This window comes from Amborella trichopoda, chromosome 2 (assembly GCF_054954075.1).
Source record: "Amborella trichopoda isolate Santa Cruz 75 chromosome 2, AtrichopodaSantaCruz75HAP2 v2.0, whole genome shotgun sequence".
NCBI lineage: Eukaryota > Viridiplantae > Streptophyta > Magnoliopsida > Amborellales > Amborellaceae > Amborella > Amborella trichopoda.
This window is the reverse complement of record NC_142337.1, coordinates 5647051-5668328: the sequence shown is the minus strand read 5'-3', so window position 1 is coordinate 5668328 and position 21278 is coordinate 5647051. Positions and strand designations below refer to the sequence as shown.

The following is a 21278-nucleotide window of genomic DNA, read 5'->3' as shown; positions in this document are numbered from 1 at the left end:
ATTACATTAATGGTAGCTAATTAATTTTTTTGAAAATGACATATTTGTAATTTTAAATTTACATAAAATTTTAAATTATTCATCTAAATTGAATAGCAATTTAATTTAAACTCCCAGTTGTCGCATTTTATCAGATGGTTAAAAGTACATACTACTATTTAAATTTTGGGATTGTATACAATGAGACCATGTACCTTTAGTACAATGAGGTCACAATTACTTACAATCATCCAATGTGAAATCTAATAGCTTGGGTGCGTCACAAAGTTCAAGAAAATTTTGTTTGAACTTAGAGCATGGTCAATAAAATAAATGCAACCACCAAATTTCACATCCAATGGTCAAAGATTAATTGTGACCATTTTGTACCAAATATAAATGGTCTCATTATATACTTTCTCTTAAGTTAAAATTTCAAGTGTATCCACTTGAAATGTAAAAATATAAAATTTATTTTTAAAAAACTATTAAAATGACGCCACATGTAGGGTGGTGGTTTGGTCATTTTAAGTTTTGAAAAATATTTCTTATTTTTATTTTTCTTGGTGCCCTGTACAATCAAAATTTCACATTAATTCTATTGTTGAAAACATTAAATTTCAAAAGTACTACGCATTTTTAAGACGAGCAAGATTTGACAAGTAAAAGCACAACCTAAACTTATTCATTTTAGGTGATAACACACACAAAAGGTACATTTTTCAAAAAAAAATAAAAAAAATAAACCTTTAACTTTTCAAATGAAATGAAAAGTGCAGATCATTATAACCTCACTTCTATATGTTTGCAACCTTATATAAACTTCTTCCACACAAGTACAAGGACACATCCCAGTCTTTCATAAAGTAAATTCTCCTACTGACCCATTAAATTAAACCCTCCTACTGAAGCCAATTAATTTAGACCGGTCAAATTTACTCAGGCAAGTTTTTCCAACTCAAGATGATCAAGCCTTCCACAATTCACCAAGTTCACTCAATGTTTCATACTCAAAATTAAAAGATTAAAAACAACTAAGACTAATTTAACTTTCAGTTCTACCTCCCCTTGATCCATATTCAAGGCAGCCTAAGGTTCAATACCAACTACCCATACCATGCATCTTCTTCATCAAGTGTCCAAATTCATAAAGATTGGAAGCAAATGTCCTGGAGTATCAGGAACCAAAGAGAATAAATAAATTTGAAAGATATTTGCGAATCAATAACCCTGAATTGAATTTGCAGATAGTATACTCACGCACTTGTTCATGGATCACCCATGATGACTTTGTGATCATCATCATCTGAACTTTATCCAAATTATTTGGGGTTGGCTAACCCTATGTTGTTAACAAAAATCTATATTCCCAACTAAAGATAGCCATATTTCACTTTGCCACATCAAATTTCTCCAAACTAAAGACAAAACCCAAGCCAATCATCAAAGGGAAAGATAATGAACAATTGTTTCATACGGGCTGGACTGCATTTCTACAATATGCAGTCCAAAGGTATAAAGCATCCCTAGATGGATGCAAATAGGTAGTCTATCTAAAAACAATTGTAACTAATTATCCAAATTTTTTTTCAATATAATTATTATTTCTAGTTTTTTTAAAAAAATCATATTCATGATCTCCATGTTAAAGATTAGTAGCATGCACCTGCGTTGTATGTGTTATTAAAATGTTATGCATGTAATATTTTTTAATAAAATTTTTTAAGGAAAATAAATTTACAAAACCTAAAATGAAATAAAAATTAAACTAAATTCCACAATAAAATAAAAGTAATAGTTTCTCACACATATAGAGAGAAAGCGAAAGAGACGTGAAATACCCTTCATAGTGAAAGATAGAAGAAATACTTGTCATAAAAAAAAAAAACAATGATTGAAATATGCACATACTGATCACATTTATAAAGCCAACCAAAAGTATCTCCGAAAATAAAAAATTTAATGTGGAATATATTTTTATAATAATATATAGTTATACTTATAATAATACAATCTATAATTATAATTATTTGTGTAATAAGTATGATATTTAATAAAATATTACAATCATAATCTTGCTATTTTTAATTAATACTCATAGTTCTATTTTGTTATGAATATTATAATAGTTTTGAATTATAATTAATATAATCAAATCGATTAGTTATCACCATGTTAATTATTAATTGACATAAAATATATTAAAATTTGTAATTTTATTAATTTATCATCAATAAAATTATACAATTGTAATTTATTAATAATACAACATTATTATCATAATCTCCAGTAATTAAATTATAATAAATAATTATACAATAAATAAATTTTAAATAAATTATAAAATTTCAAGAACTTTAAATTTATGCATGTCAATATCTATAATTATGTTAATTATTATGAATATAAATTTTCATTATAATATATTATGTTCATGGATTTTTTATATTAATTTCATACAGACCCCTGATTCCCCATCTGATTTCACAGTAGACCGTCCTATTTTTTTTTCAGGCAGCATAACAAAACTCTCATGTATTTTACCGTACCCCCTCATAACTTCTCTCCCACGTTAATTCACTTTTGGCCACAAAAACTAGCCCCAACAAATTGTTTTATTCCATCTCATTTATTTCCGACACTTTTATTTCCAATAGGGTTAAAAAAGCTTTGGTATTGAGATGAAATAAAACAATTTGTTGGGGCTAGTTTTTGTGGCCAAAAGTGAATTAACATGGGAGAGAAGAAACGAAGGGGTATGGTGAAATACTTGAGGGATTTTTTATGCCACTTGAAAGAAAAATAAAAGGAAAGTCTATCGTGAATAAGATGGGGAATTAGAAGTCCGTATGAAATTTTCCCTATATTTTGAATATATATATTTTGTAATAAACGATGCTAGTACATTATGTATGCAAGTGTCATTATATTATTATAATTAATTATTATTAAATTATTATTATGCTAATCAATTAATTAAAATATATAATTGTCATTATTGTATACAACACTATGAGTTATGAAAATAACCACAACAATTAGAAGATACAATTATCATTATTCAAATTACTCAACCACAATTATGCAAGCCAAATGATATTTTGTTAATCAATTAATTAAAATATATAATTGTCATCATCGTATACAATAATATAATTATGAAAATAAACACAACAATTAGAAAAGGGAAAAGTTAATATAGAGCCGAGGATCTAAACAATCAAATTAAAGCCTACCTCAAAAACTTTCACTAGAAAAGGTTGTTTTGATGCCCAAATATCCTCAAATTAATCATTTCGTCTTCAAGATGCATGGACATGATAAAAAAATGGATTTCAAGTTTAGAAAATAGTATACTTTGTAGCGTTTTTTTTGGACCTTCAAATTTCAAGATTTTCAAGTTTTCATAGATTTCTCTATCTACACTAATTTGAAGCTTTAAACTTTATAAATAAATATGAAAAATATAGCTTAAGGCTATCAAAAAAATTTCTGCTATTGACACCACATTCCTCGACACTATTTGAAAGTAGGCTCTAATCTAATTTTTTAGAGCCTAGGCTCTATACAAACCACACCTATTAAAAAATACTATTATCATTATTCAAACTGCTCAACCACAATTAATCAAGCCAAATGATATTCTTCTTTATTTATAATCTACATAATAAATTAGATTTATAAATTTAATAAATAAAATATAATTAGGCTAAATGGCAAACATCACAAATAAATATAGTACTAAACTACATAGTAAAAGAAACTCATTTTGTTACTTAACACTTTAAAAGGGTATTTAAAATTTGACAGCATCAAGAGATCTATGATTAACTGGTATAAAACCACAATAATTAGAAAATACGTTTATCATTATTCAAATTTCTCAACCACAATTACTCAGGCCCAATGATGTTCTTCTTTATTTATGATTCACACAATAAATTAAATTTATATATTTAATAAATAAAATTTAATGAGGTTAAATGGAAAACGACACAAATAGATATAGTACCAAACTATAATAAATTAAAGAAACACATTTTGTTACCTAAAATTTTAAAATGGTATTCAAAATTTCACAGCATCCAGAGACCTATGATTAATAGGTGTATTCTTCTTTATTTCTAAATCACACAATAAATTAGATTTAAAATTTAATAAATAAAATATAATTAAAATAAATGGAAAACAACACAAATAAATATAGTACGAAACTACAATAAATAAAACAAACTCATTTTGTTACCTAAGATTTTAGAAGGATGCATAAAATTTGACAATGTCAAGAGATCTATGATTAACTGGTATAAAACTACAACAATTAGAAAATTATCATTATTCAAATTACTCAATCACAATTACTCAAGCCAAACGATATTCTTCTTTATTTCTATCCACACAATAAATTAAATTTATATATTTAATAAATAAAATATAATTAAATTAAATGGAGAACGACACAAATAAATATAGTACCAATTTACAATAATTTAAAGAAACGCATTTTGCTACCTAGAATTTTGAAAAGTGTTCAAAATTTGACAACGTCTAGGGATCTATAATTAACTGGTATATTGGCCGCAAATTACAATCTAACAAAAAAAAAGTCAAAATTAGAATAAGACAATAAGATAGAAAATAGATTTTAAAAGAAAATGGGTAGATATTAGAAAGCTTTGAGACAAAAAGAGAGGATGTCCGGAGAGCGAGGGAGAGAGCCTCTAGAGGGAGGGAAAGGAGGAGAGGGAGAGAGATTTAAGGAGAGAAAAAGAAAGACATTTAAGGAGAGAATGAGAGAAAAAGAAAGACATTTAAGGAGGGAACATTGAGGGGAGAGAAACGAGAGGAAAAAAATTAACGGTCGATGTTTAATTTAAGGAGAGAGATTGTTTGAGAAATTGAAAGAGGATGTTTAATTTAAGGAGAGAGATTGTTTGAGAGATTGAAAGAGGTGGGAACCTGGCTTTGAAACCTTTGAAAAGAGTGTCCCACTGTTTTGGTGAGAGATTGTTGGAGAAAGTTAAAGAGGTAGAAACCTTTGGTAACAATTGACTTGTTTCAAAAAAAAAAAAAGAGTGAGACTCGTGTCTCCTTCTCGTTTAATATATAATATAGAGATAGATACAATAAAACAAAATAAAATAAAATAAAAAATAGAGAGATTTAAAAAAAAAAAAATAGGATAGATATTGTTAAAAAAGAGAGTGCGCGGAGAGAGAGTAGGAGAGCCTCTGAAGGAGGGCAAGAGGAGATGGACAGTTATTTAAGGAGAGATAAAGAAATAAATAGTCAAGGGAAGAGAGATTTAAGGAGACGAACCGTTGAGAGGAGAAAGAAATGAGAAAGGAAAGAAATTACTTTGATGTTTAATTTAATTAGAGAGATTGCTGGAGAGATTTACGGAGGTGAGAACCTCTAACTTTGAAATTTTTGAAAAAAAAAGTCCAACCATTTTTTAGAGAGATTGTTGGAGAAATTTAAAAATCTAGGAAACCTTTGGTAGCAATTGACCTATTTTTTTAGAAATAAAAAAAAAGAGGGATACATATCAAAAATAAAAAGAGACACATGTCATAAAAATAGTGTGGATCTCCTTCTCGCTTAATATATAATAAATTTATTTTTAAAAAATTAAGATCAAATTATATTTAAAAAATATATTTATTGCCAAGGCCGCATTTCTACATGTGCGGGCTTGGCCCCATGTTAACCGCATCCAAAATATTTCACTTCGCCACCATCAAATTTCTCTGGAATTATGCACAACTAAATGATGTCCACCAGACGACCCAAATCCCAAATTTCCTGAGTAGAGCTGGACAATGAAGCTAAAACATTGTTTTTATATCAGAAAGTTGACCATTATTGGTCTTGAATAAGTAATTATTAAAAAATACATGTAAAGCATATGATGAATAGTTTACAAATCATTATTGATTATAATGTGTTAGCTTTTGTCAAAATTTCAATATTAGACAAGAAAAAGAAGATATCAGTGGGTGTCAGCGTATACTGGAAAGGAAGGGCAGTCTTCCTAAAATGCAGAACCACCACCCTTTGATCTCCCAATTAACATATCCTTTGCCTCATTGATCTTGGAAGCCAGATAATGGCTGCCACCAGCGTCTGGGTGATTTACAACCATTACTCTTCTGTGGGCCTCTTTAATCTTCTCCATAACAGCAGATTCCCTGAGAGCGAGTCACTTACATCAATATAACAGATATAGAGGTGTGTGTTTTGTGCAGCACAAACTCGGTATATATGTGAGCGTTATATCTGTGAATTCACATGCAGTTTGTATTAGTGCGTTTGAGGGAGGGAGGCAGAGAGAGAAAGCTATAAAAATCTAATTACATGTAGTCTTTTGTGTTTTGAGAGAGAGAGTTTGTGTATGAGGGGGGAGAGAGAGGCAAGTACCTGACTCCAAGGATGAGTGCAGCTTCTCTTCTTGACATCACTTGCTCGAACCCACCCTCGTAAAATCTCCGAGCATGAGGGACTAATGGACGCGCTTTAAATGCATTCCAAGCCTGGATTAAGTAGCGTGCCCCTAATGCAGCAGCACCAACTGCAGCGCCAGCAGCAAGAGGCCCCTCCTTGCACAATGATGGTTATCCACAGTAAGGGATTATGCATTTATTTGTACTACACTGAGCTCCCAGTTAGGTCTATTTTTTATGTCAGAGATCAAAATAATAATTGAGTAAAGGTGAATGTATTAATGGAAATGCATTACTGGATAATAGATATGTACAATTTTTTACACCAATTTCCAAAATGGGAGGAACGTACTAGAGTCAAAAAACAAAAAGAAAGTTCCAAGAGACACAAAGGGGGTAACAACAAAGGCGCCACTTCAGAATTCAGGCCCTGGTTATGTAGTGTTAGATACAAAAGTGTGGGAGGTCACCATTGTTCAAAAAAACGGACCGCCCAACGCCTAGGCGGCCAAATTGGACGGTGGTCCCTGGGTGTCCAGACCTAGACGGCTGCCCAGGGCCTGCGCCCCGCTCAGAGGTGGAAAAGTACTTTTTTTTGTTTTTTGTTTTTTTCAAGATATAAAAGTTTAGAATGATGGATTTTAGATTCATTAGAAACCTGAACCCACAAAAACCCCTTTTAGAGAGAAGGAAACATCCAAAAAAACTACATTTCATTGGATCGAATCATCGTAGTGTTTCTCAAAGTTTGGAGTTCAACCAACCAAAGTAAGTGCATTTTTTAGATTGCTTGTTCTATTTTGAGATGTCTTCTTCAAGAGTTAGTCGGAGTGGAGATCCAAGTTGAAAATATGAATACAACTCGAATCTAAATGACAAAAATTGCGTTGGATGCAATTTTTGTGAAAAAGATACAAAAGGAGGCATAAATCGGTTTAAGAAACATCTTGCCGATATTAAAGGAGATGTTGCCCTTTGTAAAAATATTCCTGAAGCTATCAAAGAAGAGATCAAAATCCTTGTGATAGATCTATTTCTATTTTTGCTACTTCTAGAAGAAGTGATCCGGGTTGGAAGGATGGGTACAACCCAAAACCAAATGATAAAAATTGTATATCAGGTATAATTTTTGTGAAAAAGATACCAAAGGAGGTATTAGTCGATTAAAAAAACACCTTACTGGTGTTAGAGGTAATGTTGCTTCTTGTACAAAGGTTCTTGAAGCAGTTCCGGATGAGATTAAACATTTTTTGAATTTTGAAGAACCAGAAAAGGATGAAAATAAGCCTTGTTCTATGGAATTATCTTCTCCAGGTTCTAGTCGGAGTGGTGATCCGAGTTGGAAGTATGGTTACAACCCAAATCCAAGTGATAAAAATCGTATTAAATGTACTTATTGTAGAAATGATACTAATGGGAGAATTTACCGATTTAAAAAACATCTTGCCAGTATTAAGGGGGATGTTGCCCCATATAAAAATGTTACTGAGGCTACCAAGGAGGAAATTATAGAATATTTGAGTTCAGAGAAGCACAAAGAAAAGAATGGAGCAGCCAAGACTCCTAGGACCTCATCTGCACAGACTGCACATACTAGTAAGAGGAAAATAGAAGAAGAGGAGGAAAATAAAGATTCAGAAAAAACAGAAGAGGACGAGCGTTATATTGAAGAGAGAGATGACTCTGATGATGATTGCCTCGACTCTAATGCATATGATGAGGCTTGCCCTATTGATATTCCCTCTACTGATGATGATGACAACGACTGAAGACTCTTGCCTCTTGGTGCTGAGTGTTGAGTCTGTTAACTGTTGTGTTGAGTCATGAGTATTAACTTTTGTTAGAATGTTTATTTTCTAAATTTCTGTATATTTGTGTTGTGTTGAGTGTTGACTTTTATATCCTACACTTGTATGGTTTTACAGTTTACTGTTTTAACATTATGGATTATCAAAATTCTCTTCCCGTCTATTTTTTTTTTTTCAACTTGGAATATGGTATATTGGTAATTTTGTATGTTTTTTATTTTTTTTTCAACAGGGCCGCTGCTCAGGTTCTGAGCGTCCGCCTAGGCACTGGGTGGCCTGGACCGCCCAGGCCGCCTAGGACCCAACAAGCGCTTTTTTATACACTGGAGGTCACACCCTCCCAGGCTAGGGAATCAGTATTTGAGCTTCTTTCTCTCCATAAGTACTTGTCAAAGATTTGATTGAGAAGAGGCTCAATTTGCCAAGGGCCAGGCAGACAACTTGGAGGCCCAGTATAATAGATAATACAAAGGTTAAAATATTATACACGTCAATTATTCCTCATGTTCTCCAAAGCTTCTTTCTCAATCAAAGATTTGATTGAGAAGAGGCTCAATTTGTCGAGGGCAGGAAGGCAACTTGGAGGCCCAGTATAATAGATAATACAAAGGTTAAAATATTATACACATCAATTATTCCTCATGTTGTCCAAAACTTCTTGGATTCCATAAAAAGGCACATTAAAAGTAGAGATTTTATTTTCTCATGATTGATATAGGAAGCAACTAGGGTCTCTAGAGCATATCAAACATGCTGCCATGGTGCGTGTCACGCATGGTGACTATCTTAAGTGCATACAATTCCCTTAACTTCCATTCTTCTTAAGTGCTAATTGCACAAAATTAGGCTAATTTCACTAATTTTCCCTAATGGTAGAAAAGGAAGATTCCTTACGTTTGGAGACCAATTAACCCTAACATAAGCCACCCTATCAAACATCCCTATTTGCCAGATGTCCATATTCCAAATAACAGTTGCCATTGGTAACAAAATTGAGCAAAATTTCCTTTGGCCTGGATCTACAAAAAGCCACAAATTTCACCCTATGCCCAGGATAACATGTGTAGAACCGGAGTTGGTCTTAGAATTAGATCCTGGATGGAAAGTTCTGCGGCACTAAGAAAATGGGGGTGGCACAGTGGTAGTATGCCACCCAACAAAACCAGCTTTGTCAGGCTGGTTCCCAAAGGGGCGAAGAGATGCCAGGGCTTTGGCAATCTGGAAAAGTATCATGCTTAGCCATAACAAATTCATGACTAATATTCAGTAACAGTCAAAACTGGGGAAAGGATCAGATTTTGGAATTATGGCTGACTCAGGGACTCAATCCTAGAGGAAAGACGGCTGCTCTGTTACTGGTGGTCACAAACGGTAACACAGGTGGCACAATCTTATGAGAGCTTTGGTGGCTCTAATGTTGGGAATTTCCCCTTCAGGAGGTCCCTGACTAAAGACGAGTCCAGGGATTACATGGCCTCACTTGAGCTGTTACCTCCCTGCTTCTTCCCAGGTCAGGGCCATGACAAGCTAATTTGGATTCCTAATAGTGCATGAAGATTTGCAGTCGCCTCGTACGTGCCCTTAAACAAATCAATTCAGTTTCCATGGCCTGTGCAAGCCACCCACGAAGGTCCAAGCTTTTAATTGGATCGCCATCTCAAACAAGACCATCAGCAGTGGATCAATTACAGAGAAGTGGTCGCCAACACACTCGCTGCTCAAGTGTATCAAAGCCGAGGAAACAAACGAACACCTCTTCATTCATTGTCCCGTAGCTTCCCACCTCTGGTCTTTCCCGCTGAATTTATCCAGTTATCAAGGGTGACCCCAAGAACCACCGAACAACTCTTCCAGGCCTTCTTCTCCCCACCGTGACCTTTTGAAGGCCAATCATTTGGTGTGATTCTGCTATGGCCACCACGTGGTCAATGGTCCCTTTGGTATTTAAGGAACAAGAGAATCTTTAAAGAAAAAGAGGCTACCCTCCAATCCATACCAGATTGTATTAAATCAACTATCATTTTAAGGGCAAAAAACCACAAAGGCCTCAAGACCCTCACAGTCTCTGAGTTCGTAAATGACTCACAAGCAACCTCTCCACAAGGACTTCCAGAATTCTCAGATCCAGCCTAGGAGGCAGGCAGAAAAAAGAAGGAATCAGTTAAGTGAATGCTCTCTTAGCAAACCCTCGCCATGCAGGGTTCAGTGGAATATTCAGAGGCAAGCAACGAAATACTAGGTTATCCTTCTCGAGAATGGAATTGCGGATTCCACTGAAGCCGACACCATATCCCTTCTTGAAGAGCTAAAAAGATTTGAACCCACCACGGGAAATCTCCTTATAGCAGACAGCGCTCAAAAAATTCTGAGGATGGGCCTCCAAAAAGACTACCTGCCCCTTGAAACTGGACCATCTTTTTTATCATATTTTTTATCTATGCAGATGTCTTTGAATTGCATTCATCCAAACGTGGAGAGACGTAAATTACGTGGCTGACAGTCTCGCGAAGCAGGGAGCCACAATTTGACTCATGGGTATCAGCAAACTCCCCTCACATTCTCGTTTTCGTACAGTTGGAATTATTCTACAAGCCCCTCTCAATCCTGATCTTTTCCCTCCCTCTCGATCTCTCTCTGCCACGTGTTAGTCACAAACCTCTCACACTGACATTCTTTCACCACTGTTTTTGTAGCTATAGAGTTTAATGGCCCCCATTTTCTGGTACCTGTGTATAAAGCATCCAACCTGTGGGTTGCCAATTTTGTATTACTTGTTATAGCAATCGTACTATTAGTATGATACAAGTTGATCTTTCTTTCAAAAAAAAAAGGATAAATGACCCATTAGGGGTACTTTTGTCCTTCTAAATGAACCTGTGTATATCAGAACTATTTATAATCAACTTCGCTGAGAGGAATCTATTTCTGATCTCTAAACAAAGTCAACAAATATCATAATTGAGAAAATGATATGTTTACATCGGCATCCTGGTATCCAAGGGCCAATTTTGGATGCTCCGTAATCGATATTCATGAATGGGCGTATTCATTGGGGAGAAACAGGTGTTTTAAGTAGGCAGGAGAGTTTTTTTCTCTACGTTCTTTCAAGTAATTGGCACAGAGAAACAGGAACTATGGGTAATTTGACACCACAAAACAATGCTTATTACAATCATTGCGATTTGAAAAAAGGACTTACCCATGAATAACTGCTAAATCCAAACCACATCCAGCGGTCTCTAACAATTATATGGGCATTTGGAAATATCAGACAGTGCTGTCCCCTTAATGGTTCTTTGTAACACTGATATCTCTCTCTCACCAGTATATAGTGCATCAAAAATCTTACACCATTGACATATAAGGTTCTCGGTTCCCTTACTAATGGATTAGTCTTAGCATTCACATAGGACAACACCATTTGACAACCCCAGCACTCCAGAAGCCCAGGGTTTTAATCACCATTTGCAATCGCCTTCGCAAACAGACGAGCATGCACCAAAGTACTTTCATTTGTTTTTGGTCAGGCAGGTAGGTTATGAGGGATGCCCAGAGAAATCACCCACAAATACAAGTTGTCTACAGCGAATGAAAACTCTCTATGCAGACAGAGCTATGAATGAAAACTCTCTATGCAGACAAAGCTAATACAAACAATTCAAGTACAATCTGTTATAGCAATCCACAACAAAGACAAAACCAATGAAAAAAATTACCACATAATGTTGTTATTGTTGGCCTCTTGTAAAGCTCGACCTTGTGGACTGTTACTACAGAAATTATACAGCACAAAGTTTCTAAAGGCCCTGGTGCGTGCAAGTTTTTACATCTATCAAATTTAATATAAAGATTTTATCCCTGTGAATCAATACTCACTAATACTACATAGTACAAGGAGAGAGATTGCTTACTTCCATATGAATTTAATCTTAAACCCCCTCTTTATCATGAAGAGCAATACAAGTTGATGAGAATTCAGTAGCCAACCTCGAGAAACTTCAATCTTTGAATTACAATCTAATCTCTATACAAATAGATATAGAGACCACTACTTGGTACTTTCTGAAGTGTAAACCTTACGCCTGAATCCTCTAGATAAGTCACTTGGAATGATAAGTCATCCATATGACTCATTACTCATTTTAATTGTGCTTGAAAAATGAGTCCAGATTCAATGAAGATGTAGTTCTCTTTTTTTTTTTTTTTTTTTTGGCGGAGCGAGATGGGAGTGGCATTCGTCCTGGCTGCCGAGACTTTTGGGCAGCCCAGGTGGAAGAACATGGGTGGAAGTTGCTCAAAAAAACTGTTTCAGGTCCAAATTGTGTTTAAAAAAACGCATATTGAGGCACATTTTTAATACATTTTTTTATGTCCAATCAATCCAAACTCCAGAGAGAAACCAAAGTATTTGAGATTTGGACAATTAGTTAATAACATATTAAGAAAAATAAGAAAATAGAATCCAACTAGACTACTAGCATTGAGTACTAACACAATCACAAGGAATAATATAATAATCATATAGTCACAAACTCTCAACATATCCATAGGATAAGTGTAGCTGAGATGAGGATGTTGAGATGGATGAGTGCAAGACAAGAAATGATAGAATTCGGAATGAATGCATATGAGGGAACTTAAGTGTGGCTTCAATAGATTAGAAAAAGTAGACTTAGTTGGGCTGGCCACATGCAACGTAAACCTAAATACAACACCGGTTAGGAGGTACGATTTGGTTCAAGAGGAAGGCACTAAAAAGGCAAAAAGAAGACTCAAAAGAACATGGATAGAAGCAGTGAGAAAAGATATAGTGCCTTTTGATCTTACTGAGGGTATAGCCCTTGATAGAGAAGAATGGAGGAATAGAATTCATGTATTAGGATAAGGCTTGGATGATGATGATATACTCATAAACTCACAAGTCACCATTCACAAATCATAAATTATAATCCAATTAATCCATACTCCATAGTTCAAACCTTAACCCAAACACCATAGAGCATACTTCTTATTAATTCATACACATAGCCCATAGTCCATCATAAGCTTCAAAAAATCCATAAAATCAAATCCAAACCATAAGGATGATGTTTTGGATCAACATTTTAAAACTTTGAACTAACTAATCAATCTAACAAGAAAGCAAAAAATGTGTTTTTTCTTGTTTTTTGCACGCTAATATGCCAAACTAAAAAAAAGGACGGGGAGGGGGAGGGGTGTTTCGGACACATAAGAGCCTAAATCCCTCCCCACCTTCCCCATCTTATTTAGGGGGGCGAATACAACCATGCACAAGCACAATCCCTACGCACCCATCCAAGGACCCAGTGCCCAAGAGGGCTGCCCTAGGCTTGGGTGATGCATCCAGCCCCCCCTAGCCTGTATAGGCAGGCCGCCTAAGTGCCAGACGAACCATTTTTTGGAACATTGATCTCAATTATAACATTGGACATCCCCAATTCCAACCAACCTAAGTCTACTTTCTCTCGTCTTATCGCTTTTTGAAGCCACACCTAAGTTCTCCCGAATGTATTCATTTCGAATTCTACGTCTTCTTATCTTGCCATTCATCCATCTCATCATCCTCATTTCAGCTATACTCATTCTATAGGTATGTTATTTCTTGATCGCCCATTATTTCAGCCCATAAGGCAAAACTGGTCTCACAGCTATCCTATAGAACTTCTCATTCAGCTTCATTGGTATGCGGCAATCACATCAAACTCCGGTTGCACATCTCCATTTCGTCCACCCAACTCTAATTCCATGTCTGAAATCTTCAACCTCTCAATTATTTTTTTTGACAAAATTTTTTCAATCTCTCTATTTTCCTAGATTATCGACCCAAGATATCGAAAGTGCGCTCTTTTTGGTATGTCTTGGCTGCCAATCTTAACTACTTCCTCGTCTCTACACATGTTATTACTAAACTTGCATTCCATATACTTTATCTTAGTCCGGCTAATTTTAAAACCTTTAGGTTCTAGAGCATCCCTCCAAAGCTCTTTGCGTTGACATCGCTTCAAGTCTCATCAATCCAAATTATGTCATATGCGAACAACATACACCACGGTACCTCATCTTTTTGGTGCCTAGTTAAGTCACCCATAACTAAGACAAAGAAGCATGAGCTCAATGTTGACCTCTGACGTAGACCTATTGTCACTGAAAACTCACTCGTCTTTCTACTAGTTGTCCGCACAGTAGTTAACACTCTCTCGTATATATCTCTCACCAAGTTGATATAGTATATGGAGACTCCTTTTTTCTCCAACACCCACCAAATTAAATCTCAACGCACTCTATAAACATAACAATCTAGATAAATATCTTTATTTTTGTACACGTGTTAGACAAATTAAGATCATCTACTAAGACAAAACTTTGTCCATGAAAAATGACAAACTAATATTTTTACTTAGAATTCTAATATTTTTACTTAGAATTGTGTTCCATGAAAAATGACAAACTAAGATAATAAAGCTCTAAAAGATATTTGATTTGCAAATGGATAAGGATTCAAGAATGATCCACAGAATGTTGAAGACCTGAAGATGACCTAGAGCAGAACCCAAGGCAGGGGTACGGGATCAAGAGCCAACAATTAAAAAGCCACCAATGTAGCAGTAATATGGAAACACCTAAAAGACAACCAATACATGACCATCAATTAAATGCTTTTCAGTCATAATAATCCTACACGAGCCAACCTTCTTCCTCTTCAAGCTGAAGAATACAACATAATATGAACTCAACTAGGTGTTGTCGCACCATTTTTCTTCTTCGTTTCACCAGTAGAAATGAGGCAGCACACTACTGCAACTAACTCCAAAAATCCATGACAATTCCTTCCAAATCCATTAAACTTCTCAAGCATAAGCTCTTATTCCATAGCATTGACCGTCTCTATCGCCACAAGGAGATCCTTAATTTTGAGTCCACCTCATCAATAACATGTCCAATAATATCCCTAAAGTACTAAGCAACAAAAAGGCATAGGCTATGAATTTGGCCCATGCAGAGAACTTCAAAGTCTGATGCCTACTTGAAATATCAACCCGCAGCCATCTGTCTACAAGAATCATCTTTCAAGATGATACCTTTTTTTTTATTTTTGTCTTTTCTTAACATTTGACCTTTTAAGCTAATACTACAAGCATATACAACATGCTGGGCAACCATACTAGAAACTCTTCATGTTTCTAGCCATGGAACATTTGTATCTGAAAATAAGATTCATGCAACCTCAAAAATGCATCAATGTTTCACAACTTGAATATATTAAGCAGCAATACCAACTTCAATGTACAAATCTAAACTCTTAACATCCCAAGATGAAATACATTTCATATTCAAAGCATTTAGCAGCACTCTGCATTCTGCAATACTAAGGGTTACTAGACAAAAAAGAAACAAAGTACATTTATTTACTTAACAAAAAGGAAAAGGCAAGCATTGATCTACTCAATATGGGTTGAAATAATTTTCATAAATCACAACTGAACAGTGTTTAAAAAATTGCCAATCCAGATTGGAAATCGCGGATCCAATTGGGAATCATCCAAGGCCAATCTGGTTCTTGGGCTAGATTGGTGTTCAAACTTCGTATATACTATAATGTATATTATTATTATCAAAAACATTAAATAGAGCTAGTGGTTAGCGCTTGCATCGTTTGCTCATGAGGTTGGAGGTTCAAACCCTTCAGTGTGCAATATTTGAATGAAAATGTTATAACTATTTTTTGTAAGCCACGACCCAATGGGAGGAATTGAACCTATAACTCCCACTACCTGACTACAATTCTCACTAATTCACCATTTCAGCTTGAATATTATAGAGTACACAGTATAATTTAGATATCTTATAATCTTTCTGTTTCTTTTCAAATAAAAATAAAAAATCGGGATCAGATCCGATCTGAATCGCCAATTCTGCTGAACCGAATTAGGATGGGTAGTGGACAATCCCTCCCCCCCGGCCCATTTTTTAAAACACTGCAAACTCAATAAATGTCAATATCGTATTTAGAAGGAGGAACATAGAAAGACCATGAAACTCAGATTGGTGGCCTAGCCATCGCCAAAGCCCTAATTAGAGATATCCATTTGATTCTATGATGTATATAGAAATTGGATAAATGGATGTTAAATCATATCACGAAGCAATTGAGTATATCTAGACGAGCATAAAAGAGCATACCATATTAATACAAAGCTCTAGTTGCCGGACCAATAAAGGCTATCCGAGCAGTAATCCTGAAATAAAGCCACAAGTAACAAGAACACAATTAAAAAAAAAAAAACAGAACAGGTAAGTTGAATGAATTCAAAAGTACGCATGATATAAGTCAGAACTCAGAACAGAATGCATATGAAATATTATTTTAAAAAAATGAAGTGTTTTCATATCCATGATATCAGTCCCAAATGTAACTATATAATCATGTCCTACATACAAGACTGAAACCAAACCAGCTGTGTTTGACAAGGTTTTCATTTTTTTGATAAAATAAATCAAGTTTATGCAATAACAAAAAACAAAAACCATATTTTCCATGGTATTGACCCAGAAAACCACATAATTGAATTTGAATTCGATAAAAAAAATTAAAATGCAGAAATCTGATAAAAACTCATAACTCGTGAAATAGGAGAAAAAATCATAACAGTAGAATTTGAAAACAAGAAATTCCAAAATTTAGACATCAATGAGTGAGAAAGAGAGATGATCTAGAGAGAAGCTGCATGGACAGAGAGGGAAAACAGTCCCACATCGTGGGATAGAGAAATGGGAAGAAATAGAGAGAGACAGAGAGAGAGGACTGGATGATAGGAAGAGTAGATAAGAAAGTTAAACATAGAAGAACTGAGAGAGAAACCGAAACAAATAGAGAGAGAAGAGAGAGAAGGAAAGAGGATTAAGAGAGAGGCCGGGAATAAAGAGAGAGGCACCTTAGGTTCCGAGAGAGACACCTTAGGTGTTATAGAAGAGAGAGAGGCACCTTACACCTTAGGTTACAGAGGAGAGAGATGAGGCTACAGAAGAGAGAGAAAGAGAGAAGCGACAGTTACAGAAGAGAGAGATGAGAGAGAAAGATAGGTCACAGAAGAGAGATGAGAGAGAAAGATAGGTCACAGAAGAGAGATGAGAGAGAAAAATAGGTCACAGAAGAGAGATGAGAGAGAAAGACAGGTTAAAGAAGAGAGAGAGGAGCACCTTAGGCAACAGGTGGAAGAGACCGCAGCGAAGGCCCCGGCTTCCCACCTTCCGCGAAGGTTTGGCTCCGTGCAGGTGCTTCTATTTATATTGATGACAAAATGACGGTATCGCCCCAAAGCTATCTGAAATGACGGTACAGTCCACCGCCAAGAGAAACAAACGGAAATCACGAAAACTGTCAAGCTAGTAATTCTCCCACTTTTTTTTATTTTTTTTTATAGCATTATTGAAGTGGCTTCATCCAATTCTAAAAAAAAAAAAAATTATCAAATATATTCAGTTTTTTAATTATTTAATATATAAAGTTAATATGTAGGCGGGCTCACATATGAACTAATGCCACTGACCGTCCAATTTGCCATCTAAGTTTGTTGAACAGTGTGTGGCGCTAGTTCCTATTTGGGTGGGCACGCATAGTAACCGTGTCCTTCTTTAATATTTCAGCATTTTTAGAATATTCCAACTTATTGTTATACATATTTTCATGGATATTTTAAAAATAAATAAATAAAAATGTGAGCATAATGTTAAAATAGTTGACGCCCCAGGGGCGTTAATGCAGTTTCGTCATTTGTGATAGTATCAAGCTAGCTCCTGTAAGGTGTTGTAAGTTACTCCTGTAGGCAATAACTTACCTGGGAGAATTATTTTATTTTAAATTTTTGAAATTTATTAAAAAATTATTTTTCAAAAATAAATTTTAAATTGTTTAACACTTTAAGTCTTACCCTTTAAAAAATGGGCAATCTGTGTGCAATCTTAAGACATTATTTTTTCAATCACATAAAAAATCCCATTCAAGCTCTTCTTTTTTGTTTTTTCCTTTTTGAGGTTGATCGTTGGGTCGAAAAAATTTCATCCAAAATTTAAGGTCTTAAAAGTACTCGAGTTTAGATTTATTCAAGAGAATAACTAGACATTATTGGTGTGAGGTTGGGGCATGGATAGTTAGAAGGCTGATGCCTCAAAATTCCACCCTTCATTCTCCCCATTAACATGCCATTAAGGAAAAATAATTTAACGGTACTCCAGCACGCTCCCGCAGGAGCACAAAAAAAACTGTATTTTGTTGGAATATTGTACCATTGTCGAAGCCGAGGGTAAAATGGTCATCGAAAAAGGTGCGTCGATATAGAAGGGTGACTAGGTCATTTGTGAAAAGAAAAATGAGGCTCCGGTGTTTAACGTGCCCGCCAAGTATTGCAAGCCGCACGTGTTGTTCGAATACGGTTTGTGTAACTTCTGGATTTTCTAGAAGAAAAGAGCTCCATCGAGAGAATGGAAAGACGGAATTTGGCCGAAAATTCGGGCTTCTATTTGTTTTCACTTTTCATCATTAGGAACCCCGAATTTAAAAAGGACCCGGTTTCTATGTGGCCCGCATATGTAGAAGTGCGGGCCTATTAATAAATTTATTTTTGAGATGGATTTTTTTATTTAATTTTTAAAAATATGTAATCTTTAACATGAAGATCATGAATATGAACAAATAAATAAATTTTAAAAACTACAAATAATAATTCTAATAAAAAAATATTTGGACAATCAGTTTTTATTGTTTTTAGATAAAACACCTACATGCATCTATCTTTGAGATGGATGCTTTACACTTCTTGTACGGCATTTGTATTTATGTGGTCCAGGCCACATGAAACAATTTTCCTTCTAAAAATTGGGGTAAGAAATAGAGGTTCCTCTTCTATCTCTTGTTTTGACACCAACATAGGGGTGGCAACGGGTCGGGTCGGTCTGGATCCAGCAATATAGAATTAGATCCAAATGGAAATAATTTTATTTTCATATAGATATAATATTCAATTATTATAACTAAAAGTGTGCAGTTTGCATAAGGCCGAGGCCCTAAACAATCAAAATAGGGCACACCTTCAAATAGTAACGAAATATGTTATTTGAGTATTAGAAATATAAACTTTTTCCTAATTAGAAGTCTATAGTTATATAATTAAATATTAATAAAATATTATATATTAAAAATTATTTAAATAATAACACTATTTGAGTTGAGTCTAGGTTAGGTGCACATGGACCCACACCCAAATAGTGCTCGGCTCCTACATATGGACCCGAACTTGACCCCGCCGCGTCCAATTTTTGGGCCCATATCTGGAACCAGGCCCGGGTCCATTGCCACCCCTATGCCAAGGTCCCCTTCCTCCATCTCTCCCTTGGATTGGAATGAGTGTTTCACAAAAGGTGGCTTAGATTTGGAATCGTCGTATCTAAATTGGAATCATCCTAGACCGGTCTAGGTCGGGCCAAGAATAAGAATGATCGGAATATATGAAAGGAAGTCGGTATTTTTTAAGCATGAGAAGGTGGACTTTCAGATAGCAAGTACTGATTATTTGTGAGCAACCAATTTAACAGTAATTTAGAAAAAAAGCTCGGGCTTAATCGATTAGCGCTTGATGATTTATAACGCTACATCTTGGACTCAATTCCTACCGAAGATAGAGGGCCCCCTCCCCATTTACTCAAAACACTCAACTCATTATGGTCTTAATGAACAACGTCAATTTTTCAACATAAGAAAATTGACGATGGTGGCTAAAACAAATTGAAAATGAACCACCTCAATTTTTCAATATAAGAAAATTGACCCTGCTAAAACAAATAGAAAACTGTTTACAAACAAGTATCAACTAGAATTTCCTCAATTTTTCAATGAAAATTGACCCTGCTAAAACAAATAGAAAACTGTTTACAAACAAGTAAAGAAATTGAAGATGAACCACCTCAATTTTTCAATATAAGAAAATTGACCCTGCTAAAACAAATAGAAAACTGTTTGTATTGATCCTCCTAAAACAAATAGAAAACCGTTTACAAACAAGAATCAACTAGAATTCCCTCAATTTTTCAATGAAAATTGACCATGCTAAAACAAATAGAAAACTTTTACAAACAAGTATCAACTAGAATATCCTGTACTAATGAAGCAAGTTTATTGTTTGGCGAGTACTAATGAAAAATTGACCCTGCTAAAACAAATAAAACTGTTTACAAACAAGTATAACCTAGAATTTCCTGTACTAATGAAGCAAGTTCATTGTTTGGCAAGTACTAATGAGAGCACCAACTTTTGTGGATGTAAAGAGCAAGTTCATTGTTTGGCAAGTACTAATGAAAAGCAAGTTCATTGTTTGGCAAGTACTAATGAAAAGCAAGTTCATTGTTTGGCAAGTACTAATGAAGACTACGCATAAGAAGTTGCATCAAAAAATCGCCTGCCGAGCAGCCTGGGCGGCGAGCAGGCCTCACCATCCTGCCCTAGGGCGGCGTGGCGGTAGGCTAGGTCGGGCAAACCCAGGTGGTTGGGCGGGGGCCAGCTCCAAGGCCCCGACGCCCACCCTTGGTCTTTTTGGCAAGCTGAAAATAGACCATGCCGAAAAGGGTTTTTTTAGCAAGTGATTGAAGCCCACCTCGATTGGGTTTTGAAAGATTAGTATATTTAAATGTTTATATTTAGGGTTTTGTTTTTTTCTTTTTATGAGTATTGTATTATGTTAAAAAAAAATTAGGTAATTTTTTTGTGTTTATATTTTAATTTTGGTACGACGTCTATGGTGTAACTTCTTGATTATTATTTTTTGAAAGAATCGGCTTGCGATTTTTATGATTATAACATGTGTTTAGGTATGTTTGGCCATGTTTCTAGCTCATAGTACAAAATCAAAACTTTGTAACATATTGTGTGGATATGTTTGGCTTTGTTTCAGCTTTAAATGCAATTCAAAATAGATTTTTGTCTATCTTTGGATTTAATTTCATTGTATGACTCATATTTCATGGTAAATTATGTTGG

General features: G+C 34.9%; 1 protein-coding gene across 4 annotated transcripts; it reads right to left on the bottom strand.

The window, feature by feature from the left end:
- Positions 1–5802: 5802 nt before the first annotated feature.
- Positions 5803–17574, bottom strand: LOC18443108 (mitochondrial import inner membrane translocase subunit TIM14-3). Of its 4 annotated transcripts, none has more exons than XM_011628319.2 (4): positions 17450–17574; positions 16433–16488; positions 6400–6578; positions 5803–6170 (listed from the first exon to the last, which is right to left on the bottom strand). In XM_011628319.2, the coding sequence occupies exons 2-4, from the start codon at positions 16433–16435 to the stop codon at positions 6014–6016; spliced, it is 339 nt and encodes a 112-aa protein (XP_011626621.1). In that variant the 5' UTR covers positions 16436–16488; positions 17450–17574; the 3' UTR covers positions 5803–6013. The 4 variants fall into 4 exon arrangements, with proteins under 4 accessions (XP_011626621.1, XP_006853369.2, XP_020528498.1 ...); XM_006853307.4 differs by having other exon boundaries at positions 6400–6575; XM_020672839.2 differs by having other exon boundaries at positions 6400–6575; positions 17185–17511.
- Between the last annotated feature and the right edge of the window lie 3704 nt (positions 17575–21278).

What these genes read in the sequence shown, in the direction of transcription:
- LOC18443108 (XM_011628319.2), bottom strand. An exon ending in GCACTCATCCTTGGAGTCAG is followed by an intron (nt 6,171 to 6,399) that starts GTACTTGCCTCT and finishes ACTCGCTCTCAG; the next exon opens with GGAATCTGCTGTTATGGAGA.